A 23150-nucleotide genomic window follows, 5' to 3' on the forward strand; every position below is an offset into this window, starting at 1 on the left:
ATCTGCCACCATCAACATGGCGAGGTGTGCCCTGTCATTGTGTCATTGTGCAACATGAGCCTGTTCACATGAATGACCATGTGAGGGCTTTTGGAGATACCCAAGTCCACCACGCAGGTGACTTTCACCTTTTTTCCATGATGGGATATGGCCTAGTTCCCTTGTCCTGCAGTGTCCTGGGTGCAATCAGGCTCCAAAGCCCACACCAAGTATCTTGGCTATTACTCAGAAGACTTCTGGTCATGCCACTGCCTTACAAGCTCCTGGCTGGCCTCCAAATTATTACCTGCCTTCTTCATGTACTCAGCCATTCTATAGTGAAGACAGAGCACATAGTCCACCATATCCTGCTTTGGTTCCTTAAGGGGTCTCTCCCAACCCTCTTTAATCAAGCTTTTTTGTGTAGACCTCCTTGTATGCAAATAGTAGGCATGTTAGAATGGCATCCTACCTCCTCCTGTGTTTCTCAGGTAATCCTAGGGCCATGCGTTTTATGGTCTTGTTGAAACTTCCAACTAAACCATTTCCTTGGGAATTGTAGGGGTCACACCACACTCATCACACATGGCTTTCAGATAGACAGACATGACATTTGAGTCTCTATCTGACATACCTCCATAGGGAACCCAACCCTGGTGAAGATTCCAAGGAGGGCCCTAGCCACTTCAGGTGCAGAGACTGTCCTAAGGGGAGCAGCTGCAGGGTATTTGTTGGCATGTATCCTTTGGGCTCTCTAGGATTAGAGACAATCTCCCATCCCATTCCTACACTGGACAAACCCTTGGGTTGATCACTAGTGGGTGCCTTTTTGGTGCACACTGAATCTCCCCTCTTGGATCCTGGCAAATTGCAGTCAAAATATAACCCAGGCTGCAAGAGGTAAAACGTCTTTCCCTGATACCCTCTTTCCTTTAATTAGGATTCTTACCCCTTTATTTCCCCTAAAGGGGGCCTGACCATCTTTCTTCTGGTCACCTCCTATGGACTTTTTGGGACCCTGGTTGGGAAACCCAGTCACCTGCTGTCCTGCCCAGTTCCCTGGGGCTAGGCAGCTTATAGTCCACCACATGCTAGTGCAACTACTGTCAGTGACAATTGGTCAAAATGTGCTACTTAACAATCAAATTGTAGAATCCCTCAAATGTGTGTAATTTGTTGCCTTTAATCCAGCCATCTAGTGCCTTACCTGAAGTGTCAACAAAGGCAACCCATGTTCGTGTTGCCCTTTTTTGTGTTGTCCTAAGTTTCTGTCTAAACTCCTCAGTAGTGAGACCAAACAACTTGACAAGTACTGCCTTCATGTGTGGGTAGGATTCTGCTACCTCATCCTCACGTGTAAGAAGCCTATTCCCACTATCTACTGGCACTAAGTAGTAGTGTCCCCCAGTTTTGTGCATCCATCGTCTTCATCTTTCATAGAGGGCCATCAACCTGTCTACGCCATCCCTGTGGACATATTTAGGGACAATTTAGGGACTTTGGGCAATCTTACATAAGGAGCATCCCTGTCAGCACCTTCAGTTATCATTCTGCCGCATCTATCTTCTGTGGGGTCTAATCACAGTCTGGCAGTTCTCTTCTCTAGGGCCAGGCTTCTCTCATTCAGGGCTAAGGCTCACTCTTCACGATCCAGGGCTTTAATGCTGTCTTGCAGGGATCTCTGACTGAATTATAGAGCCTGTCTGACCGTTGGGTCTGGGGCCCCTTCTTTGTCCAGACACTCTACCTGCCCCACTTGCTCAACTCAAGATACTGTGTTTGTCCTCCACATCATCTTCTTCCCCAGTACCTTAGGGCAATTAGTCTCCAAACATCGAGTACTCTCTGGGCCTCCTACCAAGCTCTAAGGTCGTTGAACAGATTATTTTTCTTGGACTTGGCCCCTATGTTGAAGTTCCTGTCTCTCCAAAATGGCCTCAACTCACCTCTCTTGAAGGAGGACAGGTTTGTCATATTGAGCTCTATATTCCTTTGCTTACAAAGTGGCTCCTGAAACGTTTTCGAAACTTTTTTTGGAAAACTTTCTCAAACTTTTGAATTTGCAAGAAACTTTACCACAACTTTCTCAAACTTTTCTCAACTCCTTGAAAAAGTTTTTGCAATCCTTGCAAACGGTCCTCTGGAGTTCAACACACTTGACAATTACTTGGGAGATAGAAGACGTCTTTTCTAGGTGTCTAGCTATGTGGATTCTCAGTGTCTCAACTTCAACAACTGTATGGTACTGCTATTCTGGGTCCCACTGCTAGGCACCAAGTTAAAGAAATGGGGTGTATAATATGGTGTGGTTGTACGACCTCATAAGGTAATAAACTTATTAACCCCTTTAGGATCCTTAAGTTTAGTTTATCAAACATTTACCAAACCTAGTTTAGTCCTGGGTAGCTGTAGCTCTAAGCAGAAAGTCTTACACAAAGAAACAAGTGTAAAGTATTTGAACAGCACTAAAACAACTGAAGAAGAAATCAATATGACACTAAAGAAAACCGACACCAATTTATGAAAATAGACTGTATTTTTAGACATTTTTAGACACTACAACAAAAAAGATCCACAGAAGGTTCCAGAAAGGCAGACCTCACAAGGTATACTAATTCAAAGCATTCACTCAACCGCAAACAAGAACTGGAAAATTCCATTAATTTCACTAAAAAGTTTGGGCTAATTGTAATGCAGTCACTTGGAGTCACATTAGGTGACTTACTCCAGTAGGGAGCTAGTTAAGGGGACCTGCAAGGTCCTCAGAAACAGTTACCTCAGCAGGTGAAGCAGTCTTCAGTCAGTTCCAGGTACTTTTATCCTTTGCAGGGATTTCCTATGAAAGTGGTTTGATGCAAGGGATAAAGGATGCTGAACCAAGGTATATGGAGCCTGAGGCGTACATGGAGCATATGTTCTGTAGCTGCCAGCTAGTTAGGGACTTGTCGGTAGCGGGCATGGACACACTCTCCAGAATAATGAGCTGCACTGACCTACACAGTATGGAGAGTGGCATGCTGGGGCTGTATAAGCATAGAAACGCAGGGGGAGCTACGAACTGCTTCATTGATTTGGCAATGCTGATGGTCTGTAAAGTGGTCACCATGCACTGGAAGGCTGGTTTGTTGCCCTGGATGGGACATTGAAGTGTGGCAATGCATAAGTGTGGTAGGGCCGAAGCTGTGGTGCTCAGGCAGGAGGAGGCATGTGGATTGCGAAAGAGACCCATTGCAGCAGACTGGGAAGGTCTATTAGACGCCTTATAGGTTCCTCAGGCTGACCCTGATGCACAGGAATGAGAAAGGATGCATGGTTTCTGAAGGTTCACACTGGTCCTAAGTTACAGCATGTCCCCTCACAGGTTCTGGCCTCCTCGCCCGGTCCCAGACGTTCAGGAGGTGGGGGAGCGGACAGTGTAGCGAGGTCACTCATCCTGTATTCAAATATTACGAGAAACAGGGTCTACCATAACAGGGTGGGGGTCGTGAAGGGCTATGAGACTTGGGCTTGGAGGTAATGTCCCACTACCTTGAGATGTTCTCCATACAGCTACTGCTGACTTGGCTTACTGTTCGAATTGTTCATTTGTTAATAGACTTTGAGGAACCTGTATCTCCTGATTATCTTAGAAATATAAAACATGACTAGAAGGGTGGTGGTCGTAATAATGCTTGCATTGATGTGTTTCATCGGCGAGCAAGTCCTGGCCTGTATAATGTATTGTTAATGTCAAAACCCTAATCAAGATGGTTCAAAACAAAAATGAAGGATGCTGAAGATGCTCAAAAGATGCTGTGGGTACGATGCAGTCTACAGGGGTCTTGGTGCTACTAATCCTCGGGTCACGAAGAGGGTTAGGTGATCCTGGTCATCCCTCGAAGTCCCCTTGGCGCTGGCAGAAGTCCACTTACAACTAGACTACTAGTTGCATAGATGAAGTCAGCATCAATTGTTTGGATGTTAAAGTAAGTTTCATAGACACAAGATGGGCAGCAACACTGTTCAAGAAAATTGAGGAGATAAATAATCTTTTACACACATCAAGAGCTTCCATCCCAGCTATTTTATAAGATATCATTCCTGCGCACAGTCCCATGGGGAAAAATGAATAGTCATATGAAAATAGATAAGTAGAACAAAAAATGGATGATTTCATTTAAAAATGTAATTGTTCTGAAAACTAATTGAAAGAAGCACAATTAAAGTTGAGAAATAAGCTAAGGGGATTTTTTTCAAAAGGAGGTAAAAAATGGATGGAGTTGTTAAAGAACTGATTATTTAATTAGACAAATGTAAAAAGAATGACGCTTGAGACACTGATTTGTCTTTTACCAAACAAATATGGAATTGGTTTGGATTAGAAGCAGAGTTCCATCCTGGAATATGGTACTTGAAACTAGCAGTCCAGAAGTTTGGAGTATTGGCGGATGGACAATGGTTAAGATCTTGAAATGTATTCTACTCTAGTTGGGAAGCCAGTATGTGTTTCAAATCAAAGGATGCTATGTTTCTTCCTATATAGGCCCAAAATCAGTCTAGAGCTTTGTTGTAGAAAACAATGTAAAATGTTTGTGGAGAAAGCAAAAATATTGTAATCAAAGATGTTCAGTCATGATTAGGCTACGCAATAATTGAAAACAAGTAGCCTGTGTTTCCAAAAAATGGTCAGACTTCTAAAAAATGCACAGATTAGGAACTGCCTGTCAGGATTCATAAGAACATCCAGTCCCGCATTTGTCAGAAAACATCTATAAAACTAGGTTATCATGCATTACAGCAGCCAAAGCGGATTGGGCTGATTCAGGCCTAGCAATAGAAGCTAAGGGCAGAGGGAGATTGGCACCCTAGTCAGAGGTACTGGGCAGGCCAACTGGGACTCCACCTAAGACACTTTTGGGGTAATGTAAAAAGACACTGTTTGCAGAGGAAATTTTCTAGAGCAGGAGAAGAGCCAGGATAAAAAAACAATGTCCCCAAAATACCCTTGCATGGCATAAATGGTTGGTAGGTTACTCTCCCAATAACCTGTTCACACTCAGTTTGTGTCCTTACAATATCCTGCATCCCTGCAACTTAGTTTGTTGCGTGTTTTCACTCCTGCTGCAGGCTATTTACTGACCCTGTGTTTCAGAAGAAATGTAGTCCTTCTTGACCCCTCATTCGCAGCATCTGCCACGCTGCTTTTGCCCCATCTGAGTTTGTCTTAACTTATAAATTCCCTATTCAGTACTCTGCCTGTGTGCACCTAAGAGAAGACTAGTTACAGCATCCTACACTATTATTCCGGGTAAGACCCCATTTCTATAAATTATGTATACCTTACCTGAACAATATATTTATAAAACAATTGTCCTCCATCATTTACCAGATCCCATGGTGTTGTTGAACCCCATACCCAGGAGAAAAGGGAATTCCCATCTGCTGTTCAGAGTCATCTGTGGTCTGTCTTTAAACCAAACATGGCATCAGTGAAATCATCTTCTCCATAATGGAAGTGTCCACCATAGAAAAAAACATGTTTTTGTGGGATTGAGCTTTAGAAAGCTTTTGACAGCCTTTCAACCCTTGCTAATCACTATATGCTGAGGGATGAAAGGAGGCACAAAAACTGTATAAAATATAATGGCTAGATGTGATTTCAGCCAGTCTGGGACTGGCAAGACCAGCCTCAACCATTTTCTTTATGAGACTGGCATGGTTGACGATGTCAGAAACAGTCACCAGCGATCAACAAGCATGTGTAATCACACCACCAGCTCTTTGCTGTTTCCAGGCCTAAATTCCACTTAATAAAAAAATCAATAAGATATCTTCGCCTGCGAACACCAGCAACTTGGCCATGAACAACTGCTCCAGTAATCTGCCTAAATAAGGCAATAAGGATATAGATAGGACTGTAGAAGTTGGCTGTAGATCACCTGCACTTAATGATAGCTTCTTTATAAAGGCCTTTACCAAATCAGTCTTTCAGGCTTTGGGAACAATCCATTGTTTTCAGGGAGATCTTCAGTAACCAGGGTAATTCCAGGATCAGTAAAAGACACAGCTGCTTCAGAGATCGTTTAGGGATCAATAGGAGAGCCCAAAGTTAGATTGTCCATAATTAGTGAGCCAAGCTGGATCTCAGTTACAGGCTCAGAAATGGACAGCTTGTACAATTGGTGTTCAAAGTTCATTCTTAAATGGTTGTGGTGCAATTTTTTCATGTATGATGTCTAATCACACTTTTGACATTATTTTCCACAAAATAGCAGGAGATATCCTCACAAAGTGATTTGATAGTAAAGGGAAGGACCGACGTGCCTTGGGAGACTCTTGGGCCGGAACTGGACAGTGTGCGAAATCGGTGTTGAAAGTCCATCCTTAAATGATTGAGGAGCAATATTTTCATGCATGATGTCTCCCCACATTTGTGATATTAGTTTTCACAAAGCAGCAGGAAATGTTCTCATAAAACTGACTTGACAGTAAAGGGAATACTTGACAAGCCTTGGGAACTGTAGAGCTGCAATGATGTGGAACTCCTTTGCCTGAAGCTCCTTTGCCAGATTAGGAACGCTGCTTATTCTCTCAAAGAAATACTGCATTTATATCATTCTCATGAAGCAATTGTAAATTGCATCTAAGGTGATACAGGAGCCTCAGTGTCCAGAGGAAAGAGTCTCTGCCATTCCTTTTCAATCTACCTAAGCTTGGTTAGCTCCTGAATTCCTTTTAGAAGGGGGCCACAATTATTTTTTTCGCCCCTCAACTGGCCACATTTTTTGAGGTGTGTGAATACAGCTTATGTGTAATGTCCCAAAAAAGATATAATTACATGTCAGGGTCAAAGTGCACAGGCAGTGCTATCTGTAATGTCCCAGCAGTTAAAATGCAGGAGGAGCTGCAGTTGTGTATAATGTCCCAATAGTCGATGGAGGCTGAGATCAGGATATTGGTGCATGGACCAGGAAGTGAAGAAAATGCTTGCTTCATGGGACAGTGCACTGAATGATGATGGTAGTGGATGAGATCTTTGCAGTAATGTGAAACATTGAGCCTGCAATGGTGGTACAGGTACCTGTGTCCTAGGGGCAGGAGGAGGCTGAGTACTCTGTGGATAGCCAAAGATCTCCACTTTGGGGTTCTTCATAGTGCAGGAAACGGATCGGTTCATCAGACGATTCCCCCGCAAGTCTGGTACACTTAGTTTGCTCTTCAGCATGGAGTCCTGGATGACAGGGAAACTGGGGGACCTACACACGGGGAGCAGAAAAGTAGAAAATAGTTGGGTGATTCATCACAGAAACTGAAGGGTGATTGTAACAAAAGGGGTGACACCTCCACATACATCACAGAAAAAGAGCTATAGGAAGGGCCTTTAAGTTGGGAATGGTTGGAAATATCATACATATCCGGTGAAAAACAAGAGAGTAAGTAAGATGGAAGAGCTCTGTTGCAATGAGATTTGAGTTGAGATAGACAAAACTGGAACAGTGTGAGAAGTAATGGTAGGGTGAGCTCAAAATTGAGATGGAGAGACAGATGAGGAGGGGCTGTCATTTTGAGACTGTAGGCAGATATAGGAGATACAGGAAGAACATACTCTTTACCCTGGCACAGAGAGAAGAGATGAATTGGGCTAAGGAAAATGTGTCCCTTTGGGAGTGCCTTTAAAACAAGAGAAATAGGGAGAGAGCGAGAGAGACAGGGGAGAGCAAAAGAGAGACAGAGAAAGATAGAGCAGCTTGGGAGACAGTCCTCACTTTGGGATTGTGGTAAAGTAGACCTGATGTCCTGGGGAAGATCCTACTGAAGTATGGGGAAATAAAATATGTCATTCTGTTCGGAGAGGGGCTCAATTTGGTCATTATTATCAAATATTACAATATGCTCTTTCAAAGGCAAGTGGGAAATATTCAGATGAAGCCCTTGGAAAAATAACAAGAGAACCACCCAGACGTGGTCAGCTCTGCCTAAATGGACGTATTGCTGTTCAGCAAGATTAGCAGCTTTTGTAGCAGCAGTGCAGATGGGTGTGTTTGGCTGGGCAAGTAGCATCAAGTCCATAACACTAAAGAAAATATTGCATGCAACATGCGACCACACACCATTTGTGCACGTAATTCCTCATTTTTAGCCCAATCCTTAGATAGGGAGCAAAAACACCAAGACCACTAATCACAAATGCTATTTGCAGAGTAATTGTGTTCATGGATGTACTGTTCAAATCTAAATGAACCCTGAAGGATGGAGTATCTTGGGAACCATTGCAGGAGTGATGGAGCATAGATTGAAAACTATGTTTTTCCAACAGGCCTTAATTTGCAAAATACAAAGCAAATCAACAATCACTTATGTTAACATGGAAATCTCTGGGAACCTCAACCAATGCCGGCCTTTCTGGTCCACCACTGTCTACTCTTCCATACCAGATGTCATGGTTTCTTCCTTTTTTGATCTCTCCTCTACTTTTCACCTCTTGGCACATTCAATCTCCTATGATCAGTATTCAATATTTAAGGAAACTACAACAAATAAAATAAATATGGGAAAAGACCTGTGTAGTGGTCAGGCCTTGCACAATTGAGAAGAGTGAAGAGGCAGGCCTGGACCCAGTCCTCGCTTTGGAATGAGGAATTAAAAACTAGCACTGATGAAGAGTTGTCATTGTTTAACAGAGAACAGAGCTGAAGGAAGGTTCTCAGGTTAGAGATGAGGACAAAGTGACATATGGGAGAGAGTCAACACTTTGCAATGCGAGTAACACATGAGGTACTGCTGAGGGACAGCTCTTGCATCAGGATGGACAGAGATAGAGTATGAGCTGAGGGTTAGGGAGAAGGATAAAATGAGAAACAGGGCAGCTAAGAGACAGCCCTCATTTTGAAAATAGTAACACGAAGATACAGACTAAAACAACAGAGTTTAGGAAGAGTCCTTGCTTTCAATGACCAGAAAGACAGCTAGAGTAAAGCAAAACCCTCACAAGAAGTCCTCCCTTCAGAATGAAGAAAAACGAGAGAGCTGAGGAAGAGTACTTGCTTTGTGGTGTGGAGATGGTTAAGTAAAGGAAAAAAGAGCTAAGGGGAAGTTCTCACTTTGGGATTGGAGAGAAGAGGTTGAGGCCAGCTCTGAACTTCTTGATGGTGCCACTCGCCTTGTACCAGCTGTGCCGCTTTTCTTGCTGGGTCTTCAAGACATCGTTGCTGAGATGTTTCCATTGCTGGGACGTAAACATGCCCAGGATCCTGTAGACAAGAGGACAGATTATAATGTCTATGGGCGTAAAGTTGAACCGAGAAGAATCCCAAAAAGATGTGTACTTGCTGTGTGTAAATTAAAAGTGAGATGCAACTTATAGAGCACATATCTTGACTGGCCTGTGCAAAATTTACACATACAATTATGCAACATTAGTGCAAAACTTGTACAAACAATTATGCAACATTACCTGAAATGCAGACTCAGCATTTTGCACTATTTTTAACGAGAAAAATGCCCTCATGCCTATTTTGCACGCATGAACGACAAAATCACACATGGCACGAATAACAGCTGCTCACATTCTGCGTGTTGCCACTATTATTATGATCCTGGGACAGTTTTTGTTTTACCTGAACATCACCTCAATTAAGCAATGTCATATAATAGCGTAATCTCGGGCATTTTGCATACTAAACCTAATGCAAAATGCTGAGAATTACACAAGATTGTCCTGCCATACTGAAATCTCACCTGGGTCTAGTTGTAACCAGGACCAGGGAGCGCTAAGTAGAGAAACAAGGAAAGAAAGGGAACAAAGAGTGCACTGAGTTCCTAGCAAAGTGCAGTGTGCATTGAGCAGGGTCTACGCTAAGAGCGTGAAGTGTCCTACGAAGGGCAAAGGTCATGAGGGGTGCCAGGGAGGAGGAACGCAGGGGGGTGCATAGAGGAGAACAGAGTCCAGGATAGTGGTGCTCTGAGAAAGGGGTTACCTTGGAAAGCAGTGCTTTAAAAAGAGGCCAAGGAAGGAGTCTCTAGCATGAACAGATACTCAGAGCAAGGAGCTCTTAGGCTGGGATGTGTCAAGAGCAGCATGCTTCAAGCTAGGGGTTAGAAAGGAGGGGGATGTCCTGAGCAACAATGGGCTAGAATTCTACCACCTTGAGAGAGACAAGCAGAAGTAGATATCTTTAACAGGGACCTTGATAAGGGAATGATGGTGTAAAGAAAACACACAGGGGTCGAAATTGAATAAGTTGACAACAGGCCAAGAGCGAAGAGAGAGGCTAAAAGGCAAGACAGCAAGGACAGGAAAGGCAAGAGAGTGCATGTGGTGAGGACAGAACAGCAAAGATTTGTATGGTGCTCACTGCTTCCCAGGAATGAGGAGCAGTGACCAGAGAAAAAGCCAACAGTGAGTTCACCATGCAAAGGACAGACTAAGGGAAATGGATTTGGAGAAGGGAACCAGCCCAGAAGTAGAGGACAGATGATGAGAGAAGTGCATTGAGCACAGGGCAGGCAGGAGTTGGTGTTGTGTGGCCAAAGCACAAAGCACACATTAAAGTGAAAGATGTAGTAACTAGAATATAACAGTGAGGATAAGGTATCCTGAGTACGGGATAGACCAGAGGAGCAGTGTCCTGATGTACAGACAGGCTAGTGGAAGGGTACCAAGAACACGGTGCAAATCAGAAGAGGGATGCAGTGACTGCAAAGTTGGTCCTGGAGAGCCGGGTCCATGCCAGGTTTTTAGCATATCCACATTTAGAATAAAGATGTTTCAGGAATCTACATTTATCTAAATGTGGATATGCTAAAAATCTGGCATGGACCTGGCTCTCCAGGGCCGACTTTGAAGAACCCTGGAATAGGGGATAAAACTTGCAAGTAGAGCACTTAGTTGAGAAACAGCAAGTAGAGGAATGCCTGACGAAAGGCACACCCTACGAGTGGTTTCAATGAGTATGGGGCAGATCAGAAGTGGGGTGTGCTTAGGAGAGGGCACACATTGCTTGGGATGCTGTTGTTTCCTACAGCAGTGAGTTATAATCAGCAGGGAACACAAAATGGAAAGGGCTGAAGTTTTACGATAGTAACAGGAATCGAGGGTGAGTACAGGGCAGGAGCAGGTCAGTATGTTTAAGGCAACCTCCCAAATCTGGAGAAGCCCAATTCACTGTCATCAAGATTTGGGTCTTGGGGACCTCATCGGCAGCATAAAAAAGGTAGGATAGGGTCTAGACTAGAGCAGAGGAATCCTAAAGCAGACTGTCAAAGCAAGAAGATTGACAGGGCTTATTCCTTAGGTCTGGAGGGATGGGTTGTCCTATAAACTATTATGATTTGCATGGCTTCCTAGTTAGGCCACGAGCAGTGACATCAACATCTACTGTTGTTTATTCACTACTGTGGCATCACAGCGCCTTAAAGTTACTGAATCACCCACTCAACTGTCTTCTTCCTGACTCTTAAAGGCCTTCATACACCAAGTGGCACAGTGGATACTGATTCGCCACCACGCTCTGCTTCCAGAGCCAAGGGAAGTGATGGAATGGCAGATGATGATCTGCTATCACCCCTGACTTCACCCAACACTCCCAGATCAGATCACCAAAGGCCCAAGGGAACAGGTGGACTGTCAGCTCTCCGATGGGGAATGTTGGAAGACTTACCTTTCTCATGACTTCACTGACCTGCAAGAAGCAGCTATCTTTCATTGTCTCCATTTGCTACTTGACAAAGTTGCTGCTGAGCACGGTGCCTCCCCCTGCTCTTTTCAGAGGCCAAAAGCAGCACCAAAATGAGGGGGCTCGGTGGACCAAAGTAATTTGACAGGATACTGGGTATACTTTTAATAATGTTGAAGAGTAGGCATGATAAGCAATAGAGGGGGTAAGTTAAGATTGCAGAATGTCAGCTATCTTTTATTTTATTTATTTGGTGCCTATAAAATGTTCTGGGTTAGGGAATGGCCGAAGCTACAGCTAGGGCGCCAGATATGCTTGCAGGAGAGCTAGATTTTGTGTGAGTCCCACATGAAACCTATAGTCCTGCAAAACTGGTTCATGGGATCAGATTGTGGGAGTGGGCTCATGGGGCATACACAACCTAACACCATAGACGGGTGGGAATCAGCGAAAAGCCATTTTTATACCTTGGGTTCCAAGAGACACCACAAACAACTTGAAGCAGCCACTAAAGATTCTTACTTTTTCAGCTGAAGTCCCAGTCCAAACCCCTCCTTATTGGATGGTTGGAAAACCTCAATAGATGGTTCTAAAACAAGAGAGAAAGAGACAATTGAAGATACAATAGTTATTAGTATAGTACTTTATGTGATATTCATTGAGTTGCATTGACTGAATTATTAAAATATTGTGATGCCTATGACTCCATTGGATAGCTCATGTGCTATGATCTTCTGAAAGCCTTACTATCTATCCCCTTTGCAGGCCTTAACAGAGTGAGGGCAGATCCATAGGTTATAATGAAACATAGGATTCAATTGATTAAAAATAAATTCTAGGACTATAAGCACATTAAATACCTAAAATCCATTCATGAAGTGCCCTGAAGATCTAGTATAAGCAGTTTCCAGGACAGGAAATGTACTTAAATAAAAATACATTTCCTGTTATGCACAATTTATATCTGAGGTTTTACTTTGGCATTCTCCCGTTGCAGAGCTTTAAGCATTGTGGTTGCCTGCTATCTCAAGTAGCTGTTTACGCCCTACATGGGGACAGAAGAATCACATGCAACTTTTTTGTTTCCTTTGCCCTTATTATTGAAGTCTGATAAGTTAGTGGTGTAAAACTTTGTTGGTGCAATGTAAGATATATTTAAAAAATATGAATTCTAGGCATGCAAGAATGTAGGTTGCCCTGATTTGAGCATGCATTAGTTTTAGTGGTTTAACCTGTATAGAAATATTTTACGAATTAATTTTACTGAATGTTGCTTGCTATGAAATATTTACATGGAGATCTGTAAAATAATGCACTTGGAAGTTTGTTCGTTTTAAAGTTTGAATTTACATCTAACCTTCCTCTCAGCCTTGTAATCTGTCGTATTTTTTTGCATAGTTGTATTGAGTTATCTATGTTTTATGTTTGACGTGCTGTTGTAATTCTTGAAATGGTTTTGGAAAATCTTTTTTCTTTGTAAACAAAGATTGGCTGGTTGTTGGCTGATCGATTTATTGGCTGACTGATTGAAAACATCAAGATAAACATTATTTTTTTAACAAAATTGCAACAAACAAATTTGGAGTGCACCTTTTAAAAACTGTAATGCATCATAATTGTGATGTAATGTTTAAAATGGGGTACATAGCATAACAGAAAGTCATGCCAATTACCCTTTGGTTAGGTGGGTACAGATATTGAGGGCTTGGGCAAAAGCCAGACCCAGCGCCCACTGAGCATGACTGGAGAAGGCCCAGGGAATAGGGGAGCAGAGTCCATATCTGCACTCAGCCCTCACAAGGAAAGGCCAAAGTCCGTGTCGGGGGGGGGGGGGGTGGTCTTGATGTACAACCATTAAAAGCTGAGTTTGGCATGTGGCTAAACTAAAAATTAAAAGTTGACATCTGAGGACAAACAGAGTCAATTTCCGGAAAATGGCACAAAATAGCTTTTTGCCAAAATTAAAGGTTGGAATTTGAGTGCGAATTTAGGGTATTTTTAAATGGTGATTATTTTATTTACAAAACATAGCATGTGGATAAAATGAGTGTATTTTCAGAAAATAACTAGCTGACACTTTGAGGAAAAAAAATGTGTATTTCCAAAATATTTTAAAGCTGAGTAAACAAAAGCAGTGCAAGAAGGGTTACCTGATATTCGGCATTTCCTTTCTGCTAGGGCACTTATTTAATAACTCAACCGGAGGCATTCACTAACTATGCTTGCATCTTTTTATAATATTATCTCCATAATACACAATTCGCGTCTGTGGACTGAGATTATAGCGCAACTACTGTAGCAAAAGAGAGCCTCTGTCTGTTAGGTCTGAATAATAACTCCACTGCCTCAGCCTGAGATTGTGAGACCTCATTAATTTTAAATGTCTCCATACTGTACCCTTCAAGTGGATTCTCAGTTATGTTATATGACTAACAATTGAATTAAAAAGGACAGGATAGTAAAATGAATGGAAGTGGAAAGAAGTTAAAGAGAAAGCAGTATGTTATGGGGTGTGGTTTATGTATCGCACAACATTTGCCAATGTATTGTCTCTGTGGCGCTTTATGTCCTGGACAGACTACTGTCTATGCCTGCAGGATTGGCAAATGGAACATCTCTATGAAGGGGCTATTGTCCTACTTTGTTAGCATGTGTAGTAGTTTGTAGAGGAAGGCCATCATTTAGGCTCCCAAAAACGTGGTTCATCTGCTCTGCTTAGAGTCAGTGTAAGAGTTGTGTTATCACCGGTGGAACCTTCGCTGGCTCCATCACTGTAAAGCTCTGATCTGAGGGCCCATCTGCCAAGGGTCCCCCAGGTCACAGTGGTGGTCATCTCTCTCTGTTCAGCGCAGGTCCCTTGCTCGGGAGGCAAGAAGACAAATGACTCCCATACACAAGAAGAAAGGTTCAGGCGCGTCGGGCCATCTGTTTTTGTATTGATAAACAAAGCCCTTCTTTGGGAGTTTATTCTCTAAATAAACAAAAATGTTTGCAGAGTAGGTGCTATTAACATGGCGTGTGTTCTGCAAACCTTCAGCACTGTTAAAGGAGCTTCGCTAGCACCAGCGCCTTTCACAGGACAGAGGTCCCTGGCGGGCAGTGAGTGAGCTCTGTATAGGGTAGGACATCCTTCACCTAGTGGCCATGGGCCATAGTAATCTAACTGACTCATTGACTGTCAACCAGGGCCTAAGTGAGGTGCTTGGTAAGGGCTGAGTGTGGGGTGGTGTGCGGTGATGGATCATATGACCTTCCAATTTAAGCCAATTGAGTGTTAAGTGTGTAATGGTCATCCATGGGAGATACTCTGCAAGGTGGCTCAAGTGTTGTAGCCCCTGATGTACCTGCAGTCAGCTATCACCAGGGGGACTGGAATTATGAAATTGTGCGGCCATGGCGATTTAGGTATAATTATAGATTTGCCACATAATCTATCATCTGCTGCATAATCTGCAGATTTTAACAAAAAATCTTTCTAGCTCACCCCGTTCAACAGTTAATAAATATGCAGTTGCATGCCTTGCCGAGCAGTGGAAGGTCCTTTGCAGGTCTCTGAACTTCTACTCTCTTATCCTTATGTACTTTGCGAGTACCTGCTGCCACACTGTTCAATGTGTTCCTGGCTACATGTCCACTATCCCAGTGTGGTCCCTGTGTTTGTGTGATCCATGCACACTGTATTTGAAGGTTACCAGAGCAGCCCCATTCTGGCTCCCATCCCAAATCCGAAACCATGCCTAAGATATTGCTAAATTATAATAAAAGAATTTTGCAGCACACAATGCCCTTTTAGTATCATTTTTCAAAGTTTAATATTTACCCCCACCTTCTGCCCTAACTCAATGAACACTAACAAGAACTGAGGCTTCAGCCCAAAAAGGCCCAGAAACTCATGCTTAAGAACATAACACTTCTGCAACATACAGGCTGGGAGTCTTGAGAAGAAGAAGGAGCTTCAGTCTGTCCTCTTCCCCTTTTAAGAGCATGTACTTGTAAAACAATTTCCAAGTGGACATGGGCAAAATTCTATTCATGCTATAGTAAATGATGTAATCTTGGTAATCTTGCATAACGAAATGTATGCAAAATTACTGAGATTACACCATTGAGCCACATCACTTAATTTCAAGAAGAAATTTTAACAAGAGATGTACCGTTCAGGTAATTTTTGAACGCGAGGGATATTTCAGGTGGATTTCTTTTCCCCAAGATGTCGTTTGGATAATTTTTTAGCACAAAACTACAAATCCGAACATTAACAGCAGTGTTTTGAACTCGAGTTGCAGTTCCTTTAACGTGGGTGATCAACAAACATTTTGGGTAGAATGTTTACCTGAGTGGGCCATTCAGGTAATTTTTGTGTGCAAAACTACAAATACAAACCCGAGTGAGAGTGTTTATAACACAAGCAATAGGAAATCAACTCCACAATACATTTTCAAGTTGAATTTTAACCCCAACAGATCATTTGTTTAATTTTTTCAGTGCCAGATGAATTTCGGGCAATAATGCACAATTTTGCAAAATTTGACATAATCACCCCTGTTTTCAAGCCATTAGGTGTAAATGGGTCACCCTTGGGGTATTGTCTGAACAGGTCCCCACTGTGGGCTGCATAGGAGGGACAATGTTATTTTTGGCCTTTGTCCACTGGAATATCCCATACATGTGAAGGAGACTGCTATTAAATTATCCGTGCGTGTATCAATGGGAGAAGGGCCTGGGATAAACTGAAACTTGTTCAGGTCACATAGTGGACTGATTGGCTTCTACTTCCTGCTTAGTTTGTATTCAGGTTTGGACTGGCCAATAGGTCAATCTGGCAATGCCGTAAGAGCTGGTCTAACAGGTCAGTGTGTGCACCCCGGGTTTTTTGGCTGTTTGTAAGCCTGTTTTATGGTCTAGTGGGCCCTGTTTTACTGTTGATTTCCCTGATTTATCCACAAATATTGCCTGCAGCAAGGATGAAGGCATGCAGTCTCCCATATTGTACAAAACATTTGTACAGCGTGTCTTACTGTTCAAAATGAATCCAATTTGCTAAGGTGGGCCCCCTTATCAATTGCCTGATTCACTAAGGGGTGGCACTTTTATTTTCATGCATGGGCCTATTTACTCTCCCAGTCCGACCCTGTTTGCTTCCCTCACTTATATTTGTTTTTTGTCAATAGTAGTTAGCCAACTGATGATTATGTCATGTTAGCATGCATAGTAAACAACATTTGCTTGTGTTACCTGCCGACTACACTAGAGACATGCTATTTGTTTGAAGTGTGGATCGCAGTGTTGCGACACCTTTTCAATCTCTCACAGTGCATGATAGTTCAAAAGCTTCTGCCCACTATATTTCTAAACCTCTGCAGGAAAAGTTGACCTTCATTTCAAAGTTTTAATTGTTCACTTTCCTTTTTTCTCGGGAATGACCCTCTCTTCTGCTTCAATCTACTGCCCGCCTCGCCTCTCTGAATATAGGCTGCTTTGCCGCCTGATGGTCTGTCTTAATCTTTGCTATTGTATCACTGTAAATTTCCTACCCCTCATTTCTTAGATCACAACGTCTTCTTCTTTGAAACCACATACCTGCAGCCTGACAATATCTGTCTGATCTCTTCTAGTTTATTTGTCCTGTGAATCATTTGCATGAACCCTCATAGCTCTGACTAAGGTTCACATCTAACTACGATTAATTTAACCTACCCCAAACAGCTAGAGTAACTGCATGGGATGATTTCCTTGACAACACAAGACGAATCCCAATAACCAACAACAACCACTGGAATAACAATATACTCTGGATTCCGGAGTCTCATGTCATTAGCCGTAAAACGGCTTGATGCCTCGTCTGCAGTAGTAAGCGCTATCATGGGCGTAGGAAGTGTGGGGGATGCAGGGGATATGTCCCCACCCCTGATTGTGGAGTGGAGGGACACAGGGGACAAGGGTGGGGGAAACAGGGGGACAAAAGAATTTCCCCTTCTCTTCTGTGATTCGCAGGGCCATTAGCGCATGAAAGCGTTACCTATACTGGCCCTGTACTTGACCTGTGACCTCCCTCCAGGACACTCACCCTCTGCCCTTTTGTTGTGCTGTGGCACACAAGGGATTTTTTCTCACCTTGCCCCCACAGCTGCCTGAAGTCTGCACTTCTGAAAACGAAGGGAGACGAGAGAAGCCCTTTGTTGATTGCTGTCTGCATCCCGCCCCTCCTGAACCCTACCCTTCCTGTCCCTTGAAGATCCAACCCTGAAGATAGCAGCAAGATCTGAGAAGGTAAGAAGGTTTGGGAAATTAAATAAAGTATTGCCAAGCATCTTCCTTTCTTTTTAAATACGGTGCTGTGTTGCCAAGTATCTCCCTTTTTAAATACAGAATTGTTGAGTTACTGTGAGATATGAGCAGGGCAGGCTTTAGCGCGCTGGTGGCACCCTATGCAACAATGTTTGTTCGGGCCCTGGTTTCTGTTGCCTCTATCTCACTCTCATCTGTCTCAAGCTTGCCTGCCCCACTGCTAATTATTGTCCCCTAAGGTGACCATCCTGCCCTCCCCAACATTTCTGTCTCCTGTCTCTCCCTCAGCCATTCTGGCATTTGTGACAGCCCGCTCTGAAGGCCAAGGACTGTCTGTAAATCTAATTTCCTGCCGATGGCCTGTGGATGCGAAGCCAGCACTTTGGCAACTCACAGGCTTTACAGGACTTCACAGGTTGCGGTAGAACAGTGACTGACACTGCCGGATAGACAGCAGAGAGATCAGCACACAGCACAGGTCCCAGGAAGAACCAGTTGGCCTGAGAGATGGACAGGGCAAGGAAAGGCAGCAGGGCCGGCTCTAGGGCGATGCGACCGGTGCCAATGCGCCGAGTGCTGACTTAGGATGGGGGCACTGTGTTTCCAAGTATATTGTGGCTTTAAAAGCACCTGCTGGGTGTTCCTTGCCACCTACAGTTTTCAGGCAACAATAAAAATCTCACAATAATTTCGGTGATTAATGGTCTTCCTGGAGAGAGATTTAAGTTTTGTCTAGTGGAAGTTTTGACTCATCACAACATATAGAGTTAACATGGCTGCTACAAAGAACGTCTACATGGAGATCACAAAGTGCATATAATGTGAATAGGTCAGTGGGTTACTGCTTTTGTCAGATGTAGGAAAGTACCCTCTTTTTTGCATGGTTACCCCCATTTTTTGCCTGTTGTCAGTATGTTTTGACTGTGTTCACCGGGATCCTGCTAACCAGGACCCCAGTGACTGTGCTCTCTCCCTTTAAATTTGGTTGCTTGGACCACACACATCCCACATTTGGCATTCTGGTGCCCCTTATAAGTTCCTAGTATATGGTACCCATGTACCCAGGGCATTGGGGGACCAGGGATTCCCCAGGGGCAGCAGAATGTATTATGCCACCCACAGGAGCCCATATAAAATGTGTCCGCAGGCCTGCCATTGCAGCCTGCATAAAAAGTTGCATGCACCCTTTAACTTCAGGTCCCTGCACCAGGTCACTGTAAGACACCCCAATGGTAGGCCCTCATAGCCCAGAGGGCAGGGTGCAGGTATCTGTGTGAACTCCAGCTCCATTTTCCTGGACTTTGTGAGTGCGGGGGACGCCATTTTATGTGTGTTCTGGACATAGGTCACTACCTATGTCCAGCTAGATTATGGTAACTCCGAACCTGGGCATGTTTGGTATCAAACATGTCAGAATCACACCCCAATACTATTGTGAGTATTGATTGTATGATTCCATGCACTGTGGGGGCTCATTAGAGTATCCCCAGCATTGCTCCTACCAGCTTTCTGGGGTCTTCCAGGTAGCCCACGCTGCTGCCACCCCTCAGACAGATGTCTGCCTTCCTGCTGCTTGAGCAGCTCAAGCCCAGGAAGGCAGAACAAAGGAATTCCTTTGGAAGAGGGAGGCAACACCCTCTCCCTTTGAAAATAGGTGTTACAAGGCTTGGGAGGGACAGCCTCCCTAAGACACTGGTATGCTCTGAAGGGCACATTTGGTGCCCTCCTTGCATAAACCAGTCTGTCGCAGTTCAGGGAACTCATTCCCTGCTCTGATGCGAAACTGGACAATGGAAAGGGGCGTAACCACTCCCTTGTCACCACCCTAGGGATGGTGTCCAGAGCTCCTCCAGGTGGCCACTTGAGTCTGCCATCTTAAATCCAAGGTGGGTAGAGGCCTCTGGGAGCATCTGAGTGGCCAGGTCAAGCAGGTGACGTCACAGCCCCCTCCTAGGTGGTCACCCTGCTAGGTGACCAATCCTCCTTTCTGGGCTATCTGGGTCTCCCTCTTGGGTGGGTCCTCAGATTCAACATGCAAGATTCCAGCAGGACTCCTCTGCAATGTTTACTTAGACTTCTGTCAACTGGAACCGTAACTGGACTTCACAGGAAAATACAATCTGAAGCTCCAGCAATGACTTCAACCTGCAACATTGTTTCTCCAGCTCCTTCCAGCAACTCACATTTCCCCGCCTGTGTTTCCTCTGAGGGCAGCAAGTCTTCAGTCTGCATGAGAAGAAAGAAGGAATCTCCCTTGGAGTGAAGGAGTCACTTACCTGCATCTGCAAGCACCAACTGCAATGTTGACCGGCTGCGAGGATCTCCTCTCCTCCTGATCTGCATCGATCCTGCATCAGGGGTGGTAGTCTGGAGTGGTCTCTCTACCAGCTGTCCAACTTTGGAGAATTGAGTCCCTTGCCTTCCCATGCAGGACAGTACCCACATGCACTGCATCTCTTACAGTTACTGAGGCTTGTTGGCATCTCCTCCAAGGGATCTTCAGGCTCCATGTAGCCCTAGCCCCCAGCACTTTTCCCTGTGAAGCACAGCCCTCTACGTGCTTCTCCTGCAATATGAGACCTCTCTTCAGTTGTGTTGCATGGGCCTCTCTGCGACTCCTGGGTTCCTTGCCTGTAGGTCTTTTGTGGGGGCTGCCTCTCCTTCTCCAGACTCTGCGCTGCTGAGGGTCACCTGGGACTCCCCTCCATGGGGTGAGTCCCCCTGGACCTTGCTAGTTCCCGGCAGCTCCACTTTTCTCCTACTGCGACATTTGCCTTTTCCAAGGCTTGTTGGTGTTTCTTCCACACCACAGATTGACTGCAATTCTTCACCTGGCGTGGGACGTCGACAGCATCACCCAGGAACTCTTCATCTGCTCCAGTGCTGCATTGCTGACCGTCTTCGTCTCCCTTTCGACCAACTCCTGCATCCACAGACGGGTGGGTAGTAGCTCCTGCCATGACCGGAAACTCCAACGTAAACTGGACTTGGTCCCCTTCTTTTCCAGGTCTTCCTCTTCCAGGATCCACCTCTGGCTTCTTACAGTCTTGTCTGCGTCTTGCAATATCCTTCTCTGAAGTCTTCTTGGCGGATTGGGGAAAAACCAGTAACACCTCTTTTCTCCTGGTCGCTGGGGGGGCACTCAAGTACTTACCTTTGGGGTTTCCTAGTTCCTCCAGCTTCCCTCTACTGAAACCACTTCCTTGGGTGGGGACCCAACTTTCGCATTCCACTTTTTTAGCATATGGTTTGGTCCCCTCTAGGCCTTCAGAATTGCCTATTGCTTTTTATGACACTTTCTGATTGTTACTGTACATATAATAGTGTGTTACATCCTATTGGAGTATTGCCTATCTAGTGCTTTAATGTTTGTGTTACTGTAATAAAGAACCTTTATTTTCGTAACACTGAGTGTTTCTTTCATGTGTGTGAGTGCTGTGTGGCTACAGTGGTATTACATGAGCTTTACATGTCTCCTAGATAAGTCTTGGCTGCTGATCCACAGCTACCTCTAGAGAGCTTGGCTTCTAGGCACTGCCTATACCTCACTAATAAGGGGATACCTGGACCTGGTATAAGATGATAATACCATAGGTACTCACCACACACCAGGCCAGCTTCCTACATCAGAGAGCAGCTTTGTTTGTCCCCTGCAGTTTATAAATTAAAACCGAATGTAGAACAGTGAGCAATTAACTCATCAAAGAGCTGCATGCAAACTTCAAGGTATGGATTAGAGCATTATGATTTCCCGAAACTTTTTCATTAACTTAATGCTGCAAAACAGGTTAATTTGAGCGTAATCAATTCTTATTATTAAAGAGAGCCCCCAACCATGGTGTTATGTTTTAAATTCTGAGCTTGCGCTTCTCCAGACAAAGCACTCTTAAACTATACCTGCTAAAAGTATGGATGACCTGTGACTCCTACACCTTGTAATCCTCTGTCTTATGTAACATTTCCTATACACTGATTTACACACATATGATGATTGTCTCTGTGTAATGTCTGTGTGATGTAAAGTGCTCTGACACCCTAGACTGGTATGAGGGATGTATGATGGAACAACACATGTGTATATCATGCATGCCTTAACTACGCGGTCTCAACAACGACCGTGTCTTTATCACGCATGCCTTTACAACTAATTTAGTTGTAAAAGCATGTTTGGTAAAGGAACATGTGTAGTAAATTCTCCCCACCCTGCCACTTTACACCTGATAACATACTCCACCCCGCCCAAGCACTTAAAACTGCCCCTACCCTGAGCCCTAAACGCCCCCCTCCCTGAGCCCTAAAAGTAAACCTGCCCTGTCCTAAAACCTACCCTGACACCCGTCCCCACCCTGAACCCTGAAACCTACCCTGAACTACCCGAAAAATGACCTTGATACCCCTGCCTCCACCCTGAACCCTAAAACCTACCCGCTCTGTCCTAAATTCTACATGGCCCCCACCCTGTACCCTAAAACCTACCTCACACTGTCCTAAAAGCTACACGACCACCCGCCCCTACCCTAAAACCTACCCCGCATTGTCCTAAAAACTACCCCGACCCCATGCCCTCGTCCTGAACCCTAAAGCCTACCCACCCTGTCCTAAAAACTACCCGACCCCACCTACCCTGTCCTAAAAATTACCCCAACTTCCCACCCTAAACCCGGCCCCTACTTACCTCTCTCTCCTCTGCTCCTTCCAGTTTCACCCAGGCAGCTAGACTGCTCTCTATGCTGTAACCACGCATATGGATGGTAAAGACATGTGTGGTAAAGGCATGCAAGCTAGACCCATATGTGTGGTAATGGCAGCGTGGTCAATGCATTGCATTGATTACGTTGTAAGTGATGTTTCCTGGTATGAGTGGTGCTATAAAACTAATAAAATGCATCTGAGAGAGAGTGGTGATGGATGGTAGTGAGGGAATTCGTGGCGGAGGTGGTCATTGGGGGTCGCCAACAAACAATGTTGCACCGGGGGCCACCAGCAATAAAGCTGTTAGACAGCACAGTAGTTAACAGGAAGGCAGAAGCCCACAGACTGCCACTTGACAGTCAGACAAGGACCTAGCAGCAATAATAGGCCTTACTGGACTTCATAGGCAGGCGTGGGCCCAGAGACTGCCACTGCCTGACTAGAAAGAAAGCTCCCAACAGGCAGCAGAGTGCATGGCAGGGAGCACAGGAATCGACAGGAAGCACTGCACCCAGCAAGCAGTACTGGCCCCTTATG

General features: G+C 44.4%; 1 protein-coding gene across 6 annotated transcripts in view; it reads right to left on the reverse strand.

Moving 5' to 3' along the window:
• The window catches only part of PARP6 (poly(ADP-ribose) polymerase family member 6), a 216417-nt gene that overhangs the window by 118875 nt on the left and 74392 nt on the right, over positions 1-23150 (reverse strand). For all 6 annotated transcript variants that reach the window (XR_011201330.1, XR_011201332.1, XM_069222273.1 and 3 more), the window contains 3 exons: positions 12156-12222; positions 9060-9209; positions 7040-7214 (listed from right to left, as the gene is read on the reverse strand). Coding sequence is in view for 4 of the 6 variants with exons in the window: in XM_069222273.1 (XP_069078374.1) it covers positions 7040-7214; positions 9060-9209; positions 12156-12222 (392 nt within the window). In the remaining 2 variants the exon portion in view is untranslated. The remainder of the gene's footprint in view (positions 1-7039; positions 7215-9059; positions 9210-12155; positions 12223-23150) is intronic.

Source organism: Pleurodeles waltl, chromosome 3_1 (assembly GCF_031143425.1).
Source record: "Pleurodeles waltl isolate 20211129_DDA chromosome 3_1, aPleWal1.hap1.20221129, whole genome shotgun sequence".
NCBI classification, from domain to species: domain Eukaryota; kingdom Metazoa; phylum Chordata; class Amphibia; order Caudata; family Salamandridae; genus Pleurodeles; species Pleurodeles waltl.